The sequence below is a fragment of the Oncorhynchus nerka genome, linkage group LG28, assembly GCF_034236695.1.
Source record: "Oncorhynchus nerka isolate Pitt River linkage group LG28, Oner_Uvic_2.0, whole genome shotgun sequence".
NCBI classification, from domain to species: Eukaryota; Metazoa; Chordata; class Actinopteri; order Salmoniformes; family Salmonidae; genus Oncorhynchus; species Oncorhynchus nerka.
Genome location: NC_088423.1, coordinates 18,152,369 through 18,179,601, shown reverse-complemented (window position 1 = coordinate 18,179,601; position 27,233 = coordinate 18,152,369). Strand labels below are relative to the sequence as shown.

At 40.5% G+C, this 27,233-nt stretch overlaps 1 protein-coding gene across 1 annotated transcript; it reads right to left on the bottom strand.

Moving 5' to 3' along the window:
• Positions 1-2,948: 2,948 nt before the first annotated feature.
• On the bottom strand, positions 2,949-26,628 carry LOC115112954 (annexin A4-like). Its single transcript, XM_029640054.2, has 15 exons — positions 26,522-26,628; positions 19,779-20,079; positions 19,612-19,643; positions 19,142-19,330; positions 18,835-18,922; positions 18,467-18,561; positions 16,829-16,942; positions 16,185-16,275; positions 15,298-15,377; positions 14,037-14,093; positions 8,634-8,727; positions 7,737-7,832; positions 7,562-7,620; positions 4,511-4,633; positions 2,949-4,310 (listed from the first exon to the last, which is right to left on the bottom strand). Exons 2-15 carry the CDS (start codon positions 20,068-20,070, stop codon positions 4,251-4,253), a joined length of 1,470 nt encoding a protein of 489 aa, XP_029495914.1. The 5' UTR covers positions 20,071-20,079; positions 26,522-26,628; the 3' UTR covers positions 2,949-4,250.
• Between the last annotated feature and the right edge of the window lie 605 nt (positions 26,629-27,233).

The window sequence follows — 27,233 nt, the reverse complement described above, 5'->3', positions numbered from 1 at the left end:
ACATAAGGGGTGTGAGGGTTGCTATTGAATGCTATAGTAGTCTTCTACTGTCAATTAGAATTCAATTGAACTTGAAATGCATGTGCGCGCCCCCACTCATACACACACACACACACACACACACACTTAAGGGGGCTGAAACATCCCATCAACTCATGGTTTAGATACAATTGGATACAATAGGATATTATTGAAATACATCAAAATAATTGACTTGTTTAGTTCATCAGAGGTAGCATGATTGAAAGGGTAGGCTATACATGCCAAAATCCAGGATTAAATGGGTGAGTTTCACTGCATCGGGAAATCTGCTATCTCATTATGTGTTATTCTTCTAATCCTTAATTTTTCATGGAGGATTGAGAGTTAAACAGGGATTACTACATCCATGGCAAACAAATGTCACTTGGGCAGAATGTTCACTCATTCCATATCAACTGACTGGATAAATTCCACTCCTATCAACTCCTGTGAGTGACCGCATATTGCTACTGTCTATCCCCATAACTGGATGTAAATAAAGTAGAATGCCATGTTTCAGATCGAATTGATTGAAAAAGAGTATGTCCAACCTGAAAAAGAGTGTGTCCTGTCAGGAGTAGGGGTTAGGAAGTACACTGAAATTCCAATTCTCTTCAACACCTTCCAGTAAGGATTTTAAACATTTGCAACTGGAATTTAGTTTACTTTCTGAATTGACAAGAATTTAAATGGAATTGATCCCAACTCTGGTCAGTAGTCAAATAATTTCAGCCTGAATTGTCTCCCCGGACCCTTTCTACATGAATTGAACATACATTTACATTTACATTTAAGTCATTTAGCAGACGCTCTTATCCAGAGCGACTTACAAATTGGTGCTTTCACCTTATGACATCCAGTGGAACAGCCACTTTACAATAGTGCATCTAGGTCTTTTAAGGGGGGAGAAGGATTACTTTATCCAAAACATGGAATGGTATGGATCAGGTGAGAGACAGACAACCTGCCCCAACCTCCCTGCCCCAACCTCCCTTATGAGTACAATATACAGTAGTAGAGACAGTCCCAGGGGGAAGAAGACCCAGTGAGTCAGTCAATCAGTACATGGTGGTCTGACCTTGACAGCAGCTCTGGTTGAAAGTAGCCCTGGTTTGACTGCACCAGTTCAGTTCTGATGACGCATGGACATATTATTGATCATTTACATTTACATTTAAGTCATTTAGCAGATGCTCTTATCCAGAGCGACTTACAAATTGGTGCGTTCACCTTAAGACATCCAGTGGAACAGCCACTTTACAATAGTGCATCTAAATCTTTTAAGGGGGGGGGGAGTGAGAAGGATTACTTTATCCTATCCTAGGTATTCCTGAAAGAGGTGGGGTTTCAGGTGTCTCCGGAAGGTGGTGATTGACTCATCATGACTCTATGGGAGCATTTAAACAGCAAGCCAAATGTAGATTCCCCCACTCCCAGCCAATGTGGGACATTCGGTCATTCTCTCTGATAGACAGCTGGAAATGACTATATGTGCACACCATAGACGGTATAGGTGTATGTGTTCAAGCTGTGTAAAGGGCATGATGATTAGAAAGGCTTAAATATTTTCCTGGTACTAAAATATGTGTTAATAATTCATCAAGTGTAACTCTGTAACAACAGTACAAGGAAGTGGTCGGACTTTCCCGCTTTGCTCCTAATTTACCTTTGACCTTTATATTTGATGAAGAAAGGATCACATGGATTTACAAAGTGTAGGGTCATTTAATAGTAACACTAAGCTAACGCTCAAACATAAAGATTTGGTTCCTATTTTTCCTGGATATTATTGACATTTGAGTCAATAGAAGATGCTCTTAGAGCATTTTTACACATACAAAATGTGTAAAATAATATTTGTTTTGACATCAGATTTATAGAGTGTCTTATAATAAGTCAACTACGGTGGGTGAAAGAACCACAATCATTGCAGGTAAATCCAGCTTCAAAATAGCCTCTTTGATATGTAATTTATAAGTCTGTGACGCTATGATACAAGAAGCCTAGCCAACATATGTTAAAGTGATTATAGCTGCATGAGAAAAGCTTCATTCACTTATCATAAGAGTAGGGGTGTTAACCCCGGTGCCTTGGCTAAATCCCCAATCTTTCATACCAATCATACCATCATGGCCACCAAATCAACCACAGCTTCCAAAATTGGCTCATTCATCCCCTCTGAAACTCTTCCCCAGGTCGTTGCTGTAAAATAATGTGTTCTCAGTCAACTTACCTGGTAAAATTAGGGTAAATAAGGGAGGGAAGAGAGAAAGATAGGAAAAGAGGGGGGGGGGGGAGTAATTGGAACATTGCCTTTAAATTTCTCTCATCCTCCATTTCATCTACTTTTAGCAGTCCAGCTAAAGCTCTCTGCTGTGCTAAAACCACTATCTGGTGTGGCAGTGAACTAACGCAAACCAACCTTTTTCTCAAGTCCCAATTGGCACCCTATTCGATGGGCAAGTAGCACACTATAAATGGAATAGGATGCCATTTGAGACATTATTCAATTTCCCTTCTCCCTCTCAGGAAGGCCCATGCAGAGAGGGTACTTTCATATGAGCCTTTTCATTTCCACCTTTGACTGTAGGTAAGGTGAGGTAAATCTTGTCTCTGAAGAGGGATGGACTGTCAGGTTCATTATCTGGCCACGGTGGAAATGAAACAGGCCTTTGAAATGCAAATGATCATTGTTGTGTTAAACAGCTGTCTAATAGGGAAATGACTATTTAAGAAGTTATTAAATGTCTCTCAGTAGAGAAATGAGTCATTGCCTGGTCCCAAGTCTTTTGGTGCTCTTTCCATCTTCAATGCTGTCCTTGTCCAGCCTTTGAGTGTAAAGGAGTTGGCTTAATAGCACTCAGGCTATGACAATCAATGATATGAATATGAAGGACAAAAATCCAATTATTGAAACAGAAAATGAGTCAGTCAAAATATTTTAATTGACACGAAGGATGCCGTTATAAGCCTGTGGATGAACATGACAACAATAAAATGATTATAAGCGTTAGTTTGTACATACAAAGGCAGCACCATTTGGGCCATTGTGACAAGTAACAAAAGTGGTATTAATATAATAGCTATATACTGAGCCAGAATTGATCATTTTCCAGTTACCATGTCTCAGTGGATCCATTGCCAATTTCACTTGTGTATAAAACCTGCTCTCTACTGGCATAACATTTTACTACATGTATACCGGTTATAGATACCTATGTAATGAATAAATGTTTCACTTTTGGCAAACAGTTGCGCAATTACTTACATTCAAATTATGGTAAAAATGGCAATGAAAGATTACATGAGAAACAAATATTGACTTGTGTGGAACTAAATAGCTTTCAAAATAGATGGTATAAGATTGAAAGAGTTGCATGCCATGGCGGGTTTTGGGTCTGCAGCATAAAAGGCAACATTGTGTTTATATCTGGGAAACAAGCAATGGAAAATTGCCAACATTAATAAAAGGTGTCACTAACAGAGAAAAATTGGGGGAAAATGTGTAGTGATATTTCATTATTATTGGCTTTCATTCTAAATGTAACAAGGTGCTAATTTGCATAGAATATAGTAGTAGTCAGCAATAAAACTCTAGGATACTTAAGATATACAAAATGTTGTATCTAAAACTCATACAATATTTGCACGTGTTTACACAAAGACTTTAACATCCAGAAATATTAATATATATTTAGTTTTTGGCAGAAAGCTAATCATTTGTAAATTATAGTACTGTATTTTAGTATACAATGATACTATCCTGATAACATGAAATATGATTACACATATCATGATAAAAAAAACGTTTGAAAATGCAGTGGTGTAAAGTACTTAAGTAAAAATACTTTTTCTATTACGGGATCTTTACTTTTAATCAAGTGTGACAATTGGGGACTTTTTCCACCACTGTGAAAATGTATCAAGACTACACAATAACTGATTGCATATGCAGCAAAGAAAATAATTATCTTGCATATATTGTTTAGTACATTATGTTGAGTGTGTTAGTAGTTAGTAATGAAATGTTGCATTGGAGTGTGAGACACAAGTAAGGCTAAAATAATGACATGCATCACAGGTTGATATAGGATCGTGTCTGGCACATTCTTATGGACTAGCACACTCATAGAAATAGAACGGCCATAGCACCTCTGAATTGAAATATTCTCATTCTAATTCTATGACTTCACTGTCCTGGTTGATGTAGACGATGTCTTAATTTCCTTCTAATCACTTCCACCACAAAGCTTCAGCAGCATCTTCTTGTAGTCACCAGAGGTATCACCCTATCAGATGGTGAGAAAAAAACAGTATTAAATGCATCATTCTCCATTAGATAAACCAAGAAATGAATATAATTTACTTGTGAATTATTATTCATTCATTTCCATAATTTTGGCAGCAATCCATCTCCATAGCATAAAATCAATGGATTGGTTCCAATAAAATAATTGTAGCATAGTGATTATTTGTGTAAGGTACATACAGAGATGGCAGTGTACAGTGATTTCCCGTAGGTCTGCTGATACACCTGTCTGATGTCCAGCATGTCCACCTCAGAGCGAGTCACCATGACCCGAATCAGAGTCCTGTCCTTGGTCCCAGCCCCCTGGGAACACATAGTAGAGTCAATACTAAATATGAATTAAAGGATTTATATCAAAGAGGGGTTAAGGTGTCAGTATGCTTCAGTTCGGCTGGCGCCAAGCCAAACTCGGCTAGGCGAACTGAATGAGTGTGCTCGCATACTCCCTTAAAAGACATTCGCTTGAAAAATGTGAAAAAAGCGACAATAGTACCGTTTGTCCATTTTGAGACACCGTAGCCAGTTTACACTTCAAAATAGTCAGAATTAATCCAAGATGACTCAAGAAATCTGTAAATAATTTTGATATTTCTGCAATTTTATATTTAACTAAGATATTTGGTGCAGTATTTATCAGTGAAAATGTGTGCATAAAAACGAGTCGTCTCTCATTAAATTAAATGACAACAAAGACTTTATTGAAGAATCCCTACTGTTAACCAATCACCAACAAAGGGGCATAGACTTCAGCTACTGACTTTGGCTACCAATGTGCCCGAAGAGTTGAAAAAACCCTTACCGAAGTCCAAAACTTCACAAAATGTCATCATAATATCAGCATGAACTCTTCAGTCAACAAAGTAGGTGCCATCCATCATGAACTAGCCCTAAAACATAACTTGTTGTCTCCATCACCCCTATTACTAGCCTGTTCAACCTCTCGTATCTTCTGATCCCAAAGATTGGAAAGCTGCCGCGGTCATCCCCCTCTTCAAAGGGGGAGACACTCTAGACCCAAACTGTTACAGACCGATATCTATCCTACCCTGCCTTTCTAAAGTCACCGACCATTTTGAATCCCACCGAACCTTCTCCGCTATGCAATCTGGTTTCCGAGCTGGTCATGGGTGCACCTCAGCCACGCTCAAGGTCCTAAACGATATCATAACTGCCATCGATAAAAGATAATACTGTGCAGCCATCTTCATCGACCTGGCCAAGGCTTTCGACTTGTGTCAATCACTGCATTCTTATCGGCAGACTCAACAGCCTTGGTTTCTGAAATGACTGCCTCGACTGGTTCACCAACTACTTCTCAGTTAGAGTTCAGTGTGTCAAATCGGAGGGCCTGTTGTCTGGAGCTCTGGAAGTCTCTATGGGGGTGCCACAGGGTTCAATTCTCGGGCCAACTCTTTTCTCTGCATACATCAATGATGTTGCTCTTGCAGCTGGTGATTCTCTGATCCACCTCTACGCAGACGACCATTCTGTATACTTCTGGCCCTTCTTTGGACACTGTGTTAACAAACCTCCAGATGAGATTCAATGCCATTACAACACTCCTCCCGTGGCCTCCAACTGCTCTTAAATGCAAGTAAAACTAAATGCATGCTCTTCAACCGATCGCTGCCCGCAAATCGCCCGCCTGTCTAGCATCACTACTCTGGATGGCTCTGACTTAGAATATTTGGACAACTACAAATACCTAGGTGTCTGGTTAGACTGTAAACTCTCCTTCCAGACTCACATTAAGCATCTCTAAAATTAAATCTAGAATCGGCTTCCTATTTCGCAAAAAAGCATCCTTCACTCATGCACCAAACATACCCTTGTAAAACTATCCTACCGATCCTCGACTTCGGCAATGGAATTTACAAGATAGCCTACAACACTCTACTCAGCAAATTGGATGTCGTCTATCACAGTGCCATCCGTTTTGTCACCAAAGCCCCATATACTACCCACCACTGCGACCTGTATGCTCTCGTTGGCTGGCCCTCGCTTCATATTCGTCGCCAAACCCACTGGCTCCAGGTCATCTATAAGGGTCTTTGCTAGGTAAAGCCCTGCCTTATCTCAGCTAACTGGTCACCATAGCAGCACGCGCTCCAGCAGGTATATTTCACCGGTCATGATTTCACAGAAGTGTGATTGACTTGGAGTTACATTGTGTTGTTTAAGTGTTCCCTTCATTTTTTTGAGCAGTGTATTTCCCTTCACTGGATATAAGGGGCCTAACCCGAACCATGAAAAACAGCCACAGGCCATTATATTCCTCCTACACCAAACTTTACAGTTGGCACTATGCATTGGGGCAGGTAGCGTTCTCCTGACATCCACCAAACCCAGATTCGTCCATCGGACTGCCAGATGATGAAGCGTAATTCATCACTCCAGAGAACCCGTTTCCACTGCTCCAGAGTCCAATGGTGGCGAGCTTTACACCAGCCTACCCTTGGCATTGCACATCGTGATCTTAGGTTTGTGTGCGGCTACTCCGCCATGGAAACCCATTTCACAAAGCTCCCGACTAACAGTTATTGTGCTGACGTTGCTTCCAGCTGCAGTTTGGAACTCGGTGGTGAGTGTTGCAACCGAGGACAAGTGATTTTTACACACTATGTGCTTAAGCACTCAACGGTCCCGTTCTGTGAGCTTGTGTGGCCTACCACTTCGCTGCTGAGCCTTTGTTGCTGATAGAGATTTACACTTCACAATAACAGCAGTTACAGTTGACTGGGGCAGCTCTACCAGGACAGACATTTTACGAACTGACTTGTTGGAAAGGTGGCATCCTATGACGGTGCCACGCTGAAAGTCCCAGAGCTCTTCAGTAAGTCCATTCTGCTGCCAATGTTTGTATATGGAGATTACATGGCTGCGTGCTCAATTTTATACACCTGACAACAACGAGTGTGGCTGAAATAGCAGCATCCACTAATTTGATGGAGCGTCAACAACTCCCCATTACATCGCACAGTTCAGGCGGGATCTGATTTATCTCTAGAAAAACAGAAGAAAAAAACTAAATGAAATGGAATTCAAATAATTGAACCCTGTCAATTAGTTGTTGAAAAAATGTTGGTTAATAGCTCAGCACTAGTGTGTGTGTGAAAATATGTCTGAGACACTATAGTGATAGTGACTACAAACAATGTCTCATGGCAGCTACCCGTAAACACGCTTTAAGAACATTTCCATCAGCGGAGTGAGAAACAGTTATTTCCTTACCGCCATGGCCTTGTGAAGCCTCTCTGCAAAGTATTCAGGAGTGTTCCTGATGCATTTCACTGCAACACAACAAGACAAGGCTTTACTTCATAGAGTTGAGACATGACTAACCTTCATACTGGCTTAGTCCCAAGTAGCAACTTTTTAGTCCCAAGTGGCAAATGTGTGAACTTACCAACAGCCACCATGCCGTCCTCCACATCTCCAGACATCTCCCTGCAGATGCTCTTCACGATGTCTCTGCCACACATCTGTTGGTACTCATGGAACACTAGCAGAAACAAGAACCATGGCACGGGTTGTTATAAACATGTCATAAGGTTGTTGTAGCCATGGGCAGGGTTGTTATAATGTAGGCAGGGTTGTTATAAACATGTAATAAGGTAGTCATAATATACTAATGAGCCATGGCTGTTATAACCATGGGCAGGGTTGTTATAATGTAGGCAGGGTTGTTATAAACATGTAATAAGGTAGTCATAATATACTAATGAGCCATGGCTGTTATAACCATGGGCAGGGTTGTAATAACATGTAATACGGTCGTTATAGCCATAGGCAGGGTTGTTAAACATGTAATAAGGTTGTCATACTAATGAGCCATGAGTTGCTATAACCATGTGCCGGGTTGCTATAATCATGTAATAAAAAACATGTCATTTGCTAGATATTGCTGCATTGTTTCGATGCACCTGCGATAACATCTCCACAACTGTGTACACGACCAATATACTTTGACTAGATTTTTTAAGGTTGTTATAACCATAGGTAGAGTTGTTATAACCATACGCATGGTTGTTAAACATGTAATATGATTTTTATAACCACTTAGTAAAGTTATAATATACTAATGAGCCATGGGCAGGGTTGTTATGACATTGGAACAACCAGTTAATATACATTAATATAATGAATAAAATGTTTGTATAAATAGTGTTGAGATAATAGACATAGAAAAACAGGATATGAGGAAACAACCTCACTCAATATCTGAAAGGTTTACAACCCTGTCGGCCAGAACAGTGAACTGACTTGGTAATATAAACACAGATACTGCAGGATGGGTAGCTACCTGCTCTCAGGTGGGGTTTGCTCCTGGCACACAGGATGGCGTTGAACTGGGACTCATCCGTCCCCACTTTGTTCTCCCCAGCAGCATACAGTTTCTAAACACACACAACATAACATTATCAGTTTCTAACACACAACATAACAGGATCAGTTTCTACACACAACATGACCAGTTTCTAAGACACAACATAACCAGTTTCTAACACACAACATGACAGTATCAGTTTCTACACACAACATAACAGGATCAGTTTCTAACCCGTTTCTAACGCATAACATGATCAATTTCTAACACACAACATGTTCAGTTTCTACACACAACATGACCAGTTTCTAAGACACAACATAACCAGTTTCTAACACACAACATAACAGGATCAGTTTCTGACACACAACATGATCAGTTTCTTACACACAACATGATCAGTTTCTTACACACAACATAACAGGACCAATTTCTAACGCACAACGTAACATGATCAGTTTCTAACACACAACATGATCAGTTTCTAACACACAACATAACAGGACCAGTTTCTAACACACAACATAACAGGATCAGTTTCTAACACACAACATGATCAGTTTCTGACACACAACATGATTCAGTTTCTAACACACAACATAACAGGACCAGTTTCTAACACACAACATAACATGATCAGTTTCTAACACACAACATAACAGGACCAGTTTCTAACACACAACATAACATGATCAGTTTCTAACACACAACATAACCAGTTTCTAACACACAACATAACCCGTTTCTAACACACAACATGATCAGTTTCTAATGCACAACATAACATGATCAGTTTCTGACAAACAACATGATCAGTTTCTAACACACAACATAACAGGACCAGTTTCTAACACACAACACAACATGTTCAGTTTCTAACACACAACATGTTCAGTTTCTAACGCACAACATGTTCAGTTTCTAACACACAACATAACAGGACCAGTTTCTAACACACAACATAACATGATCAGTTTCTAACACACAACATAACAGGATCAGTTTCTAACACACAACATAACCAGTTTCTAACACACAACATAACAGGACCAGTTTCTAACACACAACATAACCAGTTTCTAACACACAACATAACATGATCAGTTTCTAACACACAACATAACCAGTTTCTAACACACAACATAACAGGACCAGTTTCTAACACACAACATAACCAGTTTCTAACACACAACATGATCAGTTTCTAATGCACAACATAACATGATCAGTTTCTGACAAACAACATGATCAGTTTCTAACACACAACATAACAGGACCAGTTTCTAACACACAACATAACCAGTTTCTAACACACAACATAACATGATCAGTTTCTAACACACAACATAACCAGTTTCTAACACACAACATAACAGGACCAGTTTCTAACACACAACATAACCCGTTTCTAACACACAACATGATCAGTTTCTAATGCACAACATAACATGATCAGTTTCTAACACACAACATGTTCAGTTTCTAACGCACAACATGTTCAGTTTCTAACACACAACATAACAGGATCAATTTCTAACGCACAACATAACAGGATCAGTTTCTAACACACAACACAACATGTTCAGTTTCTAACACACAACATGATTCAGTTTCTAACACACAACATAACAGGACCAGTTTCTAACACACAACACAACATGTTCAGTTTCTAACACACAACATGTTCAGTTTCTAACACACAACATGTTCAGTTTGTAACGCACAACATGTTCAGTTTCTAACACACAACATAACAGGATCAATTTCTAACGCACAACATAACAGGATCAGTTTCTAACACACAACACAACAAGATCAGTTTCTAACACACAACATAACCCGTTTCTAACACACAACATGATCAGTTTCTAATGCACAACATAACATGATCAGTTTCTAACACACAACATGTTCAGTTTCTAACGCACAACATGTTCAGTTTCTAACACACAACATAACAGGATCAATTTCTAACGCACAACATAACAGGATCAGTTTCTAACACACAACATGATTCAGTTTCTAACACACAACATAACAGGATCAGTTTCTAACACACAACACAACATGTTCAGTTTCTAACACACAACATAACAGGATCAGTTTCTAACACACAACACAACATGTTCAGTTTCTAACACACAACATAACAGGATCAATTTCTAACGCACAACATAACAGGATCAGTTTCTAACACACAACACAACAAGATCAGTTTCTAACACACAACATAACCAGTTTCTAACACACACCCAACATGATCAGTTTCCAACACACAACACAACATGTTCAGTTTCTAACACACAACACAACAAGATCAGTTTCTAACACACAACATAACCAGTTTCTAACACACAACACAACATGTTCAGTTTCTAACACACAACACAACAAGATCAGTTTCTAACACACAACATGTTCAGTTTCCAACACACAACACAACAAGATCAGTTTCTAACACACAACATAACATGATCAGTTTCTAACACACAACATAACAGGATCAATTTCTAACACACAACACAACATAACCAGTTTCTAACACACAACATAACCAGTTTCTAACACACAACACAACATGATCAGTTTCTAACACACAACATAACAGGATCAATTTCTAACACACAACACAACATAACCAGTTTCTAACACACAACATAACCAGTTTCTAACACACAACATAACCAGTTTCTAACACACAACATAACCAGTTTCTAACACACAACATAACAAGATCAGTTTCTAACACACAACACAACATAACCAGTTTCTAACACACAACATAACAAGATCAGTTTCTAACACACAACACAACAAGATCAGTTTCTAACACACAACATGATCAGTTTCTTACACACAACATAACAGGACCAATTTCTAACGCACAACGTAACATGATCAGTTTCTAACACACAACATAACAGGATCAGTTTCTAACACACAACATAACAGGACCAGTTTCTAACACACAACACAACATAACCAGTTTCTAACACACAACATAACAAGATCAGTTTCTAACACACAACATAACAAGATCAGTTTCTAACACACAACACAACAGGACCAGTTTCTAACACACAACATGATCAGTTTCTAACACACAACATAACAGGACCAGTTTCTAACACACAACGTAACATGATCAGTTTCTAACACACAACGTAACATGATCAGTTTCTAACACACAACACAACAGGACCAGTTTCTAACACACAACATAACAGGATCAGTTTCTAACACACAACATAACAGGACCAGTTTCTAACACAACATAACCAGTTTCTAACACAACATAACCAGTTTCTAACACACAACATAACAAGACCAGTTTCTAACACACAACATAACAAGACCAGTTTCTAACACACAACTGCTTTTAAACGCTAGTAAAACTATATGCATGCTTTTCACCCGCCCGCCGGACCAGCATCACTACTCTGGACGGTTCTGATTTAGAATATGTGGACAACTACAAATACCTAGGTGTCTGGATAGACTGTAAACTCTCCTTCCAGGGTCACATTAAACATCTCCAATACAAAATTAAATCTAGAATCGGCTTCCTATTTCGCAACAAAGCATCTTTCACTCACGCTGCCAAACTTACCCTTGTAAAACTGACTATCCTACCGATCCTCGACTTCGTCGATGTCATTTACAAAATAGCCTCCAACACTCTACTCAGCAAACTGGATGCACTCTATCACAGTGCCATCCGTTTTGTCACCAAAGCCCCATATACCACCCACCATTACGACCTGCATGCTCTCGTCAGCTGGCCCTCGCTGCATATTCGTCGCCAGACCCACTGGCTCCAGGTCATCTATAAGTTGTTGTTAGGTAAAGCCCTGCCTTATCCTGGCTCACTGGTCACGATAACAACACCCACCCGTGGCACGCGCTCCAGCAGGTATATCTCACTGGTCATCCCCAAAGCCAACACCTCTTTGGCCACCTTTCCTTCCAATTCTCTGCTGTCAATGATGAACGAATTGCAAAAAATAAATAAAAATAACAATAAATAAATAACACAAAAACACACAAAAAAGTGCTGAAGCTGGAGACTTATATTTCACTCACTAACTTCAAACATCAGCTATCTGAGCAGCTAACCAATCGCTGCAGCTGTACATAGCCCATATGTAAATAGCCCATCCAATCTACCTACCTCATCCCATATTGTTATTATTTACTTTTTTGCACAACAGTATTTCTACTTGCACATCATCATCTGCACATCTATCACTCCAGTGTTAATTTGCTAAATTGTAATTACTTGCTACTATGGCCTATTTATTGCCTTACCTCCTCACGCCATTTGCGCACACTGTATAAAGACTTTATTTTTTATGTTGTGTTATTGACTGTATGCTTGTTTATTCCATGTGTAACTCTGTTGTTTGTGTCGCACTGCTTTGCTTTATCTTGGCCAGGTCGCAGTTGTAAATGAGAACTTGTTCTCAACTGGCCTACCCGGTTAAATAATGGTGAAATAAATAAATAAAAATGAACAATAAACAACATGATCAGTATCTAATGCACAACATGATCAGTATCTAATGCACAACATGATCAGTATCTAATGCACAACATGATCAGTTTCTAATGCACAACATGATCAGTATCTAATGCACAACATGATCAGTATCTAATGCACAACATGATCAGTTTCTAATGCACAACATGATCAGTATCTAATGCACAACATGATCAGTTTCTAATGCACAACATGATCAGTTTCTAATGCACAACATGATCAGTTTCTAATGCACAACATGATCAGTTTCTAATGCACAACATGATCAGTATCTAGTGCACAACATGATCAGTATCTAATGCACAACATGATCAGTATCTAATGCACAACATGATCAGTATCTAATGCACAACATGATCAGTATCTAGTGCACAACATGATCAGTATCTAGTGCACAACATGATCAGTATCTAATGCACAACATGATCAGTTTCTAATGCACAACATGATCAGTATCTAATGCACAACATGATCAGTTTCTAATGCACAACATGATCAGTTTCTAATGCACAACATGATCAGTATCTAATGCACAACATGATCAGTATCTAACACAAAATAAGTATCAGTAGAAGCATGAAATGCTTGCCTAACTCTTTGGAATCATATATCATATCTTTGGAATCATATCGGCTGCCAATATTTTTTTAATTAGATTTTTTAAAGATGAATATTGGCAGATACATGCTTCCTTAAGTAAAGTTTCAGATCAGAAATTAAACAAATAATGTCCAATTTCTTATAAGCCTACTGGATATATAAGCACTATTGTGACATCACAAAGATCTTTAAAACTATTTAAATGCTATTATATTAACAGAACAAGAAACAGTGATCACCTGAGCATCCTGTTTGGCCATGTTGATGTCCACTTGTTCCCTCTCGTCTCGATTTCCCTTCAAACAGAAAGCAAAAAAATGGTTTTACTACAAAAGAAATGGATGTGTCCCAAATGGCATCTTATTCCCTATATAGTGCACTGCTTTTGACCAGTGCCTGGGAGGCAGACGATATTATTCCACGGGAGGAAAAAAAAATCTGGAAACCCTTACAAACTATGAACAGTGGAATACTCGTAGCCTGGAAGGAATTTGAGGCATGGAAACTCAACTTCTCCTCCACCAATTTCAGTAATTGCTTCCATAAATCTTCCATGGTATCTTTATGGGCTGCGTCCTAAATTACACCCTATTCCATTTATAGTGCACTACTTTTGACCAGGACCATATGGTTCTTTTCAAAAGTAGTGCACTATATAGGGAATAGGTTACAGTTTTGGGATGCATCCATTGCTTCTTGAAAAATCCAGACCCAGCCACATCAAAAGTTTTGGGCACATATTCGCAGTAGAAAGGGGTTTGTTTACATTGAAATGGATACGATCATTCAACTTCAAATACAGCTCCTGCAAGTTACAAACAAGTAATCAGATGGTCATCGTCTACAACATTGCAGATGTCATTGGAGGACTGATTACGTAGCAAGCCAGCGAGGCAAGGTAAAATATCCCAAATAGAGCTAGGTAAAGCCAGAAGAATAATAACTGGTTGAACATAGCTATAGCCATCAGTCTTGTGTGTTGTCATGGTCATCACTCACACACTACTAAGTTTGTCAATGTCTCAACATCAATGTATAGGACTTTTTTTTTTTTGTATAGGACAATGTATAGGACTCTGCTACAGGACTTTTTGCTGTGAGCATATGTGTGCACCACTCCAATATGACGTTTGCTTGTAATGGCTCTATAATAGGCTCTACTTCCTGACTCCTGACTCAGGAAGAGGCTATAGTAGATGTTTATCTTGAGAGGGAAATAGCAGTTTCATACAAATTTGGTTTCCCCGAGTCTTTTTCGCTTGTTCACTTCATTAAAATAATATAACATTTCAGAAATTGTTAACACAAATTAAAGATATGTCTAATTTGTAGCCATTAGATAGCCAGATTGAAGTGCAAGAGCACCGACTTTGTTGAGTATTAGGTTGTCATCATGAATCAGCTTTAGCCTTCACTGTCAAAGATGTTACGCAATGATAACGATTAACAACACATCAATAACATAACAAACCCATCGATAACATATCAATAAAAAGTTACCTGACAGAGTGAGACGAGGAGCCTACGGAAGTGTCCGGAGGTGTCGTTACTGATGGAATCCTCCAGGGTCTTACCATACTCTGAAACAAACAGCATTTCAACACAGTCTTAAACTAACGCCATTTCAGTCAGTTACTCTGAAACACACAGCATTTCAATACATTGTCTTAAACGAACGCCATTTCAGTCAGTTACTCTGAAACACACAGGGCAGGTGTCTAGGCTCCTTACTTTTTCCAATCTTTACTAATGCCATGCCACTGGCATACAGATGACTCAACACTATACATGTCAGCTACTACAGTGACTGAAATGACTGTAACACTTAACAAAGAGCTGCAGTTAGTTTCAGAGTGGGTGGCAAAGAATAAGTTAGTCCTAACTATTTATAAAACTAAAAGCATTGTATTTGGGACAAATTATTCACTAAACCTCAACTACATCATGTTGAAATTGAGCAAGTTGAGGTGACTAAACTGCTTGGAGTAACCCTGGATTGTAAACTGTCATCAAAACATATTGATACATAAGATGGGGAAAAGTGTATCCATAATAAAGAGCTGCTCTGCCTTTTTAACAACACTATCAACAAGGCAGGTCCTACAGGTCCTAGTTTTGTTGCACCTGGATTACTGTTCAGTCATGTGGTCAGTTGCCACAAACACACACACACACGATAACATACGCACTATACACACGCGTACACATGGATTTTGTACTGAAGATATGTGGTAGTGGTGGAGTAGGTGTGTTGTGAAATCTGTGAATGTATTGTAATATTTTTTAAATTGTATAAACTGCCTTAACTCTGCTGGACCCCAGGAAGAGTAGCTACTGTTGCCTTGGCAGCAGCTAATGGGGATCCATAATAAATACACAGCTCTTACCATGTTTGTAAATTTGATTGATTTCTCCGATTTCTGCATTGGAGCGAGATGACAGGATCTCAATCAGACATGCTTCATCAGTACCTGCACCCTGAGAACAAACCAGCCAGGGTTAAGTATACAGTAAATATATAAATGCTATGTGTATGAGTTCCAGAAATGATCTAGAAGACAATAATAATTACTGGCCAGGTGCAATAAAGTAATACTTATTCTCTACAGCTACAGTGAATCACCACATAGTTCACCATATAGTTTGTGGTTCAAGACAAGAATACATCATGGCCCAAGTAATACTTGTTCTCTACAAGCTACAGTAAGTAGCTAAATCTTGTTCACCAGATAGTAAGATGGGTGATTCCTCAGGCCTCAACATACCTGACTTTGTCTGTCTTTAATGGAGCTTTCTGTTTCATACTGAAATGACTCACAAAAGAGGCCTAATAGAAAGAGTGGAATAACCTGGGTGGTGTTCAGTAGGCACGAAACAAAAGAAAACGGTCCATAACGGACTGAAATAGGGAGGTAATATCAGAACTTGTCCAATAAGAAGCTTGTTTCTGTTTTGTTTCAAAATGTTATCCTACGTTTTGCTCTAATGAACCTGGTATAGTCTAAGAGTAAACAAAAGAATCCGTTCAAACCGATATGGCTTCTTTGAGTTCAGATGCATCAAACTTGGCTGGTGTCTGCAACATGGCAATAGCCAGCTTCTCAAAACTCCCAGTCAGCTCAGACTTTAGATCGTGGAATAAATCCTGTGAAATAGAAGATTGTGTAAGAGGTCACTCAACATACAGTAAATCTGTGCCCCAAATGTGCTGCTGCTCCACCCTATTCCCTATATAGCACACTACTTTCAACCAGGGCTCATAGGGGAATAGGGTGTCATTTGAGACGGTGGTGTAAATTAAATATTAATTACAAAATATCCTGTTTAATTAGACACAGTGTCTCCCGACCCCTCCTGTCTCAGCCTCCAGTATTTATGCTGCAATAGTTTATGTGTCAGGGGGCTAGGTTCAGTCTGTTATATCTGGAGTATTTCTCCTGTCTTATCCGGTGTCCTGTGTGAATTGAAGTTCTCTCTCTCTGTCTCTCTCTCCGTGTCTCTCTCTCCGTGTCTCTCTTTCCGTGTCTCTCTCTCTAGCTCCCCCCCCCTCCCCTCTCTCTCCCTCCCTCCCTCCCTGTGCCCTAGGACCATGCCTCAGGACTACCTGGCCTGATGACTCCTTGCTGTCCCCAGTCCACCTGGTTGTGCTAGTGCTCCTGTTTCAACTGTTCTGCCTGTGGCTATGGAACCCTGATCTGCTCACCGGATGTGCTACCTGTCCCAGACCTGCTGTTTTCAACTCTCTAGAGACAGCAGGAGTGGTAGAGATACTCTTAATGATCGGCTATGAAAAGCCAACTGACATTTACTCCTGAGGTGCTGACCCATGGCACCGTCTACAACCACTGTGATTATTATTATTTGACCCTGCTGGTCATCTATGAACATCTTGGCCATGTTCTGTTATAATCTCCACCCGGCACAGCCAGAAGAGGACTGGCCACCCCTCATAGCCTGGTTCATCTCTAGGATCTGGCCTTTCTAGGGAGTTTTTCCTAGCCACCGTGCTTCTACACCTGCATTGCTTGCTGTTTGGGGTTTAAGCTAGGTTTCTGTACAGCACTTGGTGACATCAGCTGATGTAAGGGCTTTATAAATAGATTTGATTGACATACTATGCTGTTTTACTCAAGATAAGTGTCTATTGTTATATGTTAGTATTTTTACTGATACAGGCTTGTCGTGTGACTTAGTCATAATTCTTGGCATACAGATAAGAGCCGTTCGGGTGAGACCTCAGTATGTAAAATCCTGTTTTCTCAATCTACAGGAACTTAGATGTGTGAAAACAAGCAGGAAGGAACAGACAGTTGATGTTGCCACCATTATCTGAACAGACAAGCTAAATCTGCTTTTACACACCATGTTCCGTCCCTGTTTCCATCTGGTAAACTGCCACGTAGACAAAATAGGTGGTAGTTTTTCTATGAGAGAGAGAACTCTGTTCATTGGACTTTCCTAACGACGCACTGAGTGGTTGTTATTGATTGCTTCATTTTTGCAAATGTTATAATAAAGTTGTTTTGAAGAATACAGTCTCGCTCTCCTTTTGGTTAGAATTACCACTACAGGGCGCATACATAGATGAACACTACATGGAAGTTAAACTAACAGCAACAATAGTAGACAATAGAAGAAACCATAGTCATTACTCTAGTATAAACCTCACCTTCCCATAAGTGGTTTTGTAGGCTGCAACCATTGGAACCCTCTGCTTGCTGGTGCGGCTTCCAAGAAGCTCAATTATAGCGGACTCATCCGTGCCTGTTGAAAATAATCTATTATTAGCAGTTTAACTGGTAGTAGATGGAATGTGTATCACTAAATACTGTGCTCTTAATTGTATAATATTCTACATATGCATCTAGCCATTGAAGATTTATAGAATATAATAAAATAACTTTTTTTCCCCAGAAGGAACGTCAGTTATGTAATGTGCATCTCTAAATAAAGTGTTATTAGAATTTGACTGAATCTCATCAAATCCTTCATACATCTATCCATGATAGTGAATGTCTATAATGATGAACTACTGACCAAAGCCCTTCATGGCCTTGCGGAGGACTTCCACATCCCTCAGAGGGTCAGCACCTGGGTGGTCCTTTATCGCACCCCTGTAGCCTCTCTAATGACAAATAAAAACAATTACTGAAAATGAAGCAAGGAAATACTGAAACAAGGAAATACTGAAACAAGGAAATACTGAAACAAGGAAATACTGAAACAAGGAAATACTGAAACAAGGAAATACTTTGTAAAGTATATTAGGAAAAAGCTATGTAAATACAGGTTAATGGTTTCAGTCCACATGACACAAACTGAAAAAGAAACAAGAGATTCTCACATTGATGGCAGGTGAATGGGGAGTAGCCGGAGCACCTCCTCCGTATCCTGGCATGGATGGGTTGGGTGCCGGGGCTCCTCCAGGGTAGCCAGGCATGGGCTGCTGTCCTGGGGCAGGGCCTCCTGGGTACCCCTGGGGTGGACATGGAGCAGGACCGCCTGGGTATCCCTGGGGCATACCTCCGCCTGACTGGAATGGAGAAAAGGAGGTGATTAGCTGGTATCACATTACTGGCTCTGGCTATGTCCCAAATGGCACCCTATTCCCTAAATAGTGCACTACTTTTGACCATGGCCCATAGGAATGGGGAGCCATTTGGGACATAATGACATGGTAACAGACTCCATACATGTTATAGGGTGTGTAGATCAGGTCGTAAATAGATCCCGCTGATTTAGAGCCGTACAATACGTTGGTAGTTACTTGGTTCTTAGTTAGCTACTTGATTCAAGGTAATAAGTCATATTTACCATTCCACCAACAGGGGCTCCACCCCAACCACCTAGAGAATGAAGAGACAACAAGTGAGTGATGTAGCATGATTTTAATGAACAGGATAACTCCAAACCAGAGCAAGCACACTTTTGCACTACCATGAAAACAAAATACTAATGTAATCCCAAAATAATAGCCTTACCTTGTGCTGGAGGAATGGAAGGATAACCTCCGGCCTGCTGGGGAGGGTAGCCCCCTGCCTGGGGGGGGTAGCTGCCGGCTTGGGTTGGGTAGCCGCCGGCCTGGGGTGGGTAGCCGCCGGCCTGGGGTGGGTAGCCTCCTGCTTGGGGGGGATATGCACCTGGTTGTGGGGGGTAGCCAGCTGCCTGGGGAGGGTAGCCACCTGCCTGGGGAGGGTAGCCACCTGCCTGGGGAGGGTAGCCACCTGCCTGGGGAGGGTAGCCACCGGAGGGAGGGTAACCTGGATAACTCATCTTTAGAACCTGAAAGAAAGGAAGCATGAGAAGGTGAGGCATAAGTATTTATAAAAATATATATATATGTACACAGTTGAACTCTGGACCACCTATACTCCTATACCATAATTCTATCCTCCTGATTCCTGCTTACAAGCAAAAATTAAACCAGGAAGCATCACTGACTAGATCAATAAAAAAGTGGTCAGATGACGTAGATGCTAAGCTACAGGACTGTTTTGCTAGCACAGACAGGAATATGTTCCCTGATTCCTCCAATGGCATTCAGGAGTACACCACATCAGTCATTGGCTTCATCAATAAGTGCATCGATGACGTCTTCCCCACAGTGGCTGTACGTACCATACTCCAACCAGAAACCATGGATTACATGCAGCATCCACACTGAGCTAAAGGCTAGAGCTGCCTCTTTCAAGGAGCGGGACTCTAACCCGGAAGCTTATTAGAAATCCCGCTATGCCCTCCGACGAACCATCAAACAGGCAAAGCATCAATACAGGACTAAGATCGAGTCCAATTACACCGGCTCTGATGCTCGTCGAATGTGTCAGGGTCTGCAAACCATTTCAGACTACAAAGGGAAGCACAGCCGAGAGCTGCCCAGTGACACAAGCCTACCGGACGAGCTAAACAATTTCTATGCTCACTTCGAGGAAAATAACACTGAAACATGCATGAGAGCACCAGCTGTACCGGAAGATTATGTGATCACGCTCTCCGCAGCCGATGTGAGTAAGACCTTTAGACAGGTCAACATTCACAAGGCCGCAGGGCCAGATGGATTACCAGGACATGTACTGCAAGCATGCGCTGACCAACCAGCAACTGTCTTCACTGACATTTTCAACCTCTCCCTGTCCGAGTCTGTAATACCAACATGTTTTAAGCAGACCACCATAGTGCCTGTGCCCAAGAACACTAAGGTAACCTGCGTAAATGACTACCGACCCATAGCACTCACATCTGTAGCCATGAAGTGCTTTGAAAGGCTGTTTATGGCTCACATTTTATATTTCACCATTATTTAACCAGGTAAGCCAGTTGAGAACAAGTTATCATTTACAACTGTGACCTGGCCAAGATAAAGCAAAGCAGTGCGACAAAAACAACAACACAGAGTTACACATGTGATAAACAAACGTACAGTCAATAACATAATAGAAAAGTCTATGTACAGTGTGTGCAAATGTAGTACGATTAGGGAGGTAAGGCAATAAATAGGCCATAGAGGCGAAATAATTACAATTTAGAATTAACACTGGAGTGACAGATGTGCAGATGATGGTGTGCAAGTAGAGATACTGGGTTGCAAAAGAGCAACAAAAAAATAATAATATGGGGATGAGGTAGTTGGATGGGCTATTTACAGATGGGTGGGTGTTGCTATTGTGACCAGTGAGCTGAGATAAGGCGGGGCTTTACCTAGCAAAAACGTATAGATGACCTAGAGCCAGTGAGTTTGGCGACAAACATGTATCAACACCATCATCGCAGAAACCCTAGACCCACTCCAATTTGCATACGACCCCTACAGATCCACAGATGAAGCAGTCTCTATTGCACTCCACGCTGCCCTTTCCCACCTGGACAAAAGGAACACCTATGTGAGAATGATATTTATTGATTACAGCTCAGCGTTCAACACCATAGTGCCCTCAAAGCTCATCAACAAGTTAAGGACCCTGGGACTAAACACCTCCCTCTGCAACTGGTTCCTGGACTTCCTGATGGGCCATCCCCAGGTGGTAAGGGTAGGTAACAACACATCCGCCATGCTGATAATCAACACAGGGGCCCCTCAGGGGTGCGTGCAGCCCCCTCCTTTACTCCCTGTTCACTCATGACTGCACGGCCAGGCACGACCTCAAACCATCATTAAATTTGCCGATAACACAACAGTGGTAGGCCTGACCACCGACAACAACGAGACAGCCTATAGGGAGGTCAGAGACCTGACCGTGTGGTGCAAGGACAGCAACCTCTCCCGCAACATGATCAAGATAAAGGAGATGACTGTGGACTACAGGAAAAAGAGGACTGAGCATGGCCCCATTCTCATCGACGGGGCGGCAGTGGAGCAGGTTGAGAGCTTCAAGTTCCTCGGTGTCCACATCACCAACAAACTAACATGGTCCAAGCACATCATGACAGTCGACAAAACCCATTCCCCTCAAGAGACTGAAAAGATTTAGCATGGGTCCTCAGATCCTCAAAAAGTTTTACAGCTGCACCATCGAGAGCTTCCTGACTGGTTGCATGACTGCCTGGTATGGCAACTGCTCGACCTCCGACCGCAAGGCACTACAGAGGGTAGTGTGAATGGCCCAGTACATCACTGAGGCCAAGCTTCCTGCCATCCAGAACCTCTATACCAGGCGGTGTCAGAGGAAGGCTCTGAAAAATGTCAAAGACTCCAGCCACCCTAGTCATAGACTGTTCTCTCTGCTACCACACGGCAAGCGGTACCGGAGCACCATGTCTAGGTCCAAGAGGCATCTAAACAGCTTCTACCCCCCATAAGACTCCTGAACATCTAGTCAAATGGCTACCGAAACCATTCACATTGCCCCCCCCCTCCCCACCACTACCACTCTCTGTTGTCATCTATGCATAGTCACCTTAATTAACTCTACCTACATGTACATACTGCCTCAACTAACCGGTACCCCCGCACATTGTACCGGCACCCCCCTGTACATATTGTTATTTTTTACTTCTCCTCTTTAATTACTTGTTACTTTTATTCTTATCCATATTTTTTTTAACTGCACTGTCGGTTAGGGGCTCGTAAGTAAGCATTTCATTGCAAGGTCTACACCTGTTGTATTCGGCGCATATGACTATTAAAATTTCATTTATCTTTTTGAACTGCCAGTTCTTCTGTTTTCTTCATGGTGTCGGATGACAAAGGGATATTGCATGTGTGTTACCTCATTTTTATACCCTACTGAAACAAAAAGTGATGTAATGCCTCAATATAGTTCCTTAAGACTTTAAGACTTAGATAAACTTAAATATATGGAATTTAATTACTGGTTTAATTTTGGAAAATGTTATTTACAATAATCTTTAAGGGTACCATTAATTGTGAAACCTTGATTTAGAGGACAATGATTTTTAATAAAATCAATAAATGATTTTAAGTGGGTGTGTTGGTATTTTGAGTTTCTCTCTATAATTATATTGTATATATTTAAAGTATTGCTTGTGCATTGCCAGTCAGGGGTTCCAGTAATGTTGGAGCTCACTCAATATAAAATACATTCAGGTCCAAAATTATTGGGACCTTTGATACAGACGTCCAAACAATACTGAATTAAATAAATAATTGCAATATTGCATGCAAAAAAAATGGGAAATTATATTTTATACTAATACAATTTCTCAGAGAAATACATTTTAATCTGTAATCAAAGAGGTAAAAATTATTGGTACCCCTGTTTTCAATTCTAAGGCACCCTTCCCTTGCGAGGATAACAACATTGAGCCTTTTTCTAAAATGTTTAAAGAGATTGGAGAACCATTGGGTCGGATCTTAGGCCATTACATAATCTTGTCAGATCCTTGATATCCTTCATCTGCGCTTATGGACTGCCCTCTTCAATTCAAATCACAGGTTTTCAATGGAGTTCAAGTATGGAGACTGAGATGGCCATTGCAAAATGGTTGATTTTGTGGTCAGTTACCCATTTCTTTGTGGATTTTGATGTGTGCTTGGGGTTATTGTCTTGCTAGAAGATCCACTTGAGGCCAAGTTTCAGCATCCTGGCAGAGGCAACCAAGTTTTTGGCTAAAATGTCCTGGTACTTGTTAGAGTTCATGATGCCGTTGACCTTAAGAAGGACCCCAGGACCAATAGAAGCTAAACAGACCCATAATATGGGTCCACTACAATATTTTACAATGCTATTGCCTGTCACTTGGATTGGAACTGGTAGTACGGTAAGATGACAAAAAAGTAGAGCTCTTTGGCCTGGATGCATATACAGAAAAGTACCTCTCACCTACTGTAAAATATGGTGGTGGATCTTTGATGTAACGGTTATTTTTATAGCTTCCACTGGTTCTGGGGCCCTTGTTATGGTCAACACATTCAGGAACATACATAGGAGGTACCGGGAAGACATTTAAACCTACTTTCACCCCTGGGTAAGTTTCTCAAAACCAAGTGAAATCGCAAAAGAAGTGTCTGGACACTTCTACAAAATACCATTTAAAGTCAAAATACAGATTTGGTTAAAAAAAGAGAAAAGTTATAAAGGATGAGTTAAGCATACACAGACAGTTCCATGTGACAAGATTTCCAGGCATTGGATTATTACATAAGAGAAAGCTCATTGTTTTGAGCAACTCCTACTTCCCCTTAGAATTGCCAAGTTAAATAAAGGTTAAATGGGATAAAAAAAAAGTTTGAGTCTTCCTTCCTTTCCAAAACACACTGTAAGGACAATGACATTACGTACCTTGCCTAAAGGATCAGAGGAAGCATAATTACTGGGGAAAATAGCTGACCAAATATTCTATTCAAAGAATAAAACTGCTAATTTTATTCAGAGAATAAAGATTTGTAAAGACATAGTTCACTAAATATACTCAAATTATAATAGAGAAGTAAAAGTTTCACAGGCAAATGGAGACTCGATGTGCCTCGCATAGGCTACATGGAGTAGTTGAGATGAATGATATGACTCCGAAATCAAATGAACAAACAGTAGACACTATTACAGACTCTTGACCAGTTTACCAGTATTCCACTACCATGACTTGATGTGAAGCTGGGGTATACCACAATAAACATAAACTGCCTTGCAGGTTTCTGGTTTCAGGGCCTGTAATCGCAAAGTGGTGCACTAGGTTCAGTTTTGCCTTTTAAATCATAATTAATACAAGGGAGACCTGTACTTACATCAGCACTCCTAATTTGAGACACTCCCTGGACTGGATAACCCCGAAAGAGCAACATAACCAGTGACATATGGAGGGGCGATTGGGTGTTCCCCACCCCCTCCCCTCTGACACGTCACACGTTCCGGTGTTGTGCCGAAAATCTAAATTAGGCTGCATTTCATTTTTTTTTAATGGCAGTTTGATCGCAGGGGAGTCACTAGTAATGTCTACAGTTTTCAGTTTGGCTATTTGTTCAAAGTGTATTAGTCTAAATAAATCTCTGCCAAAATGCGTCATCTCTCCCATGTCTTATTCGACGAGTAGTTGTTCTGAAATGTTTATTGCTTGCCTACATTTCACTCATGCCTCTATGTTTAATATAACACACATACATTAATTATTAATTTCGGTTGCCTGTTAAGTTGGTTCTATAGAAGTATTTGACTCTGATGTGTGCCACAGAAAGTATTTGACTCTAGACACAAAATTAAGGAATTAGAAGGGGGGGGGGGATTTCAGCAGGCAAGAAAATGAAATGAAACGCAATCTAACGTGATCATTGACAGCAGCCTTGAAGGACAAAAATAAAAAATACTTTCTGCTAAGATCAGTGAAATGTAGGCTACACAGACAACGGCGTGAAGAGCAGAAATCTCAATGAAGAATTGGGTGTGCGCGTTCACGCGAAGAGGGAGATAATTCTGGCAGGGGGCGATTTTCGGCACAACACTGGGGATCTCAGTCGTATCTACCCTAAACACGGATTAATCTGAAAAAAACAGGCCGGGAGGCGGGCCCAGTACAGGCCTAATGCAAAGTTTAAGAATGAAAGTCATTGCTAGAGAACTAGCTTCGAACACACGACAATGTGTCTGTCAAGGGTTGATTCTTCGATTTGAACACAACAAAATAACGAAATAAAACCATAAAGCAAATAATTTCATAAAACAACATACTTTCGGCTACATCAGACTAGAATGGTTGCTACGATGTAACCTTCCAGCCAATCAGAATATTCAGTGTTGTCTCATGTTTCATGTGTTCATTTATCCGCTGAATAATAAATATATGTATGATACACTGAGGTTGTTACATAATATTACAATGTAGCCATCCAATAAATATCACATTGTAGCCTACCTAGTAGCCTACGCATCCCGAGTTGAGGCAAAATGGCAGTTTGAGATTAAACTATAGCCTCTATTGCGTAGGTCTAATTAGAAAACCTGGTCGATCTGCCAAGTAGGTTCATATAGGAGAGGAAAAATATGACAAAAAGTGTAGCGATTAAACAAGTGGCAATAACTAAATCCAGGATTGTTAACAAATAAGAGCGTTTTCAAAGGGCGATGATGGGCTGGGTGTTGAAACGAGATGCTGACATGGGAAATGCTTTGCTCTGACAGAAAATTTGCAGAATACCTAAATAAAGACAGTCAGAAGATTAAACCTGCCCACAATTCTAGAAGCACATTTCCAGAAATAGTCGAGTTCACTTGGATCGGTACAAAAGCTAACATTTAAGAATATAACCCTATAAAATCAAAATAACTTGTCTTACTTGGTTTTGACGGCGGGGCCGTTGAAGGGGAGCGATTCAGGAAGTAGTATGGGTGGGTCAGTGTTTGTTGTGCTTTTTATTTTTGATCATTATAGACACAGTTCTGTGTTTGCAAACATTGCCGCAGGAGGGTGATGCTCGGAAGTTGTGGCAGAACACGGCGGAGTTCTTATAAAACGCCAGCTAAAAAAAGCCTATATTTATGTTACTTATGAGTGGATTTTAAGGCTCGTATGAATGTCCTGCTTAATATAATGTCTGTGTCATCATCGCAAATCAACTGCATTATACACTGCTCAAAAAATAAAGGGAACACTTAAACAACACAATGTAACTCCAAGTCAATCACACTTCTGTGAAATCAAACTGTCCACTTAGGAAGCAAACTGAGTGACAAATTTCACATGCTGTTGTGCAAATGGAATAGACAACAGGTGGATATTATAGGCAATTAGCAAGACACCCCCAATAAAGGAGTGGTTCTGCAAGTGGTGACCACAGACCACTTCTCAGTTCCTATGCTTCCTGGCTGATGTTTTGGTCACTTTTGAATGCTGGCGGTGCTTTCACTCTAGTGGTCTACAACCCACACAAGTGGCTCAGGTAGTGCAGCTCATCAAGGATGGCAATGCGAGCTGTGGCAAGAAGGTTTGCTGTGTCTGTCAGCGTAGTGTCCAGAACATGGAGGCGCTACCAGGAGACGTGGAGGAGG

Coding starts and splice junctions, on each gene's coding strand:
- LOC115112954 (XM_029640054.2), bottom strand. CDS start 20,070: ATGAGTTATCCAGGTTACCCTCCCTCCGGTGGCTACCCTCCCCAGGCA. Junction 16,276..16,828: donor AACTCAAAGAAGCCATATCG/GTTTGAACGGAT, acceptor GTTTGTTCTCAG/GGTGCAGGTACTGATGAAGC. Junction 4,311..4,510: donor CACTGTACACTGCCATCTCT/GTATGTACCTTA, acceptor ACCATCTGATAG/GGTGATACCTCTGGTGACTA.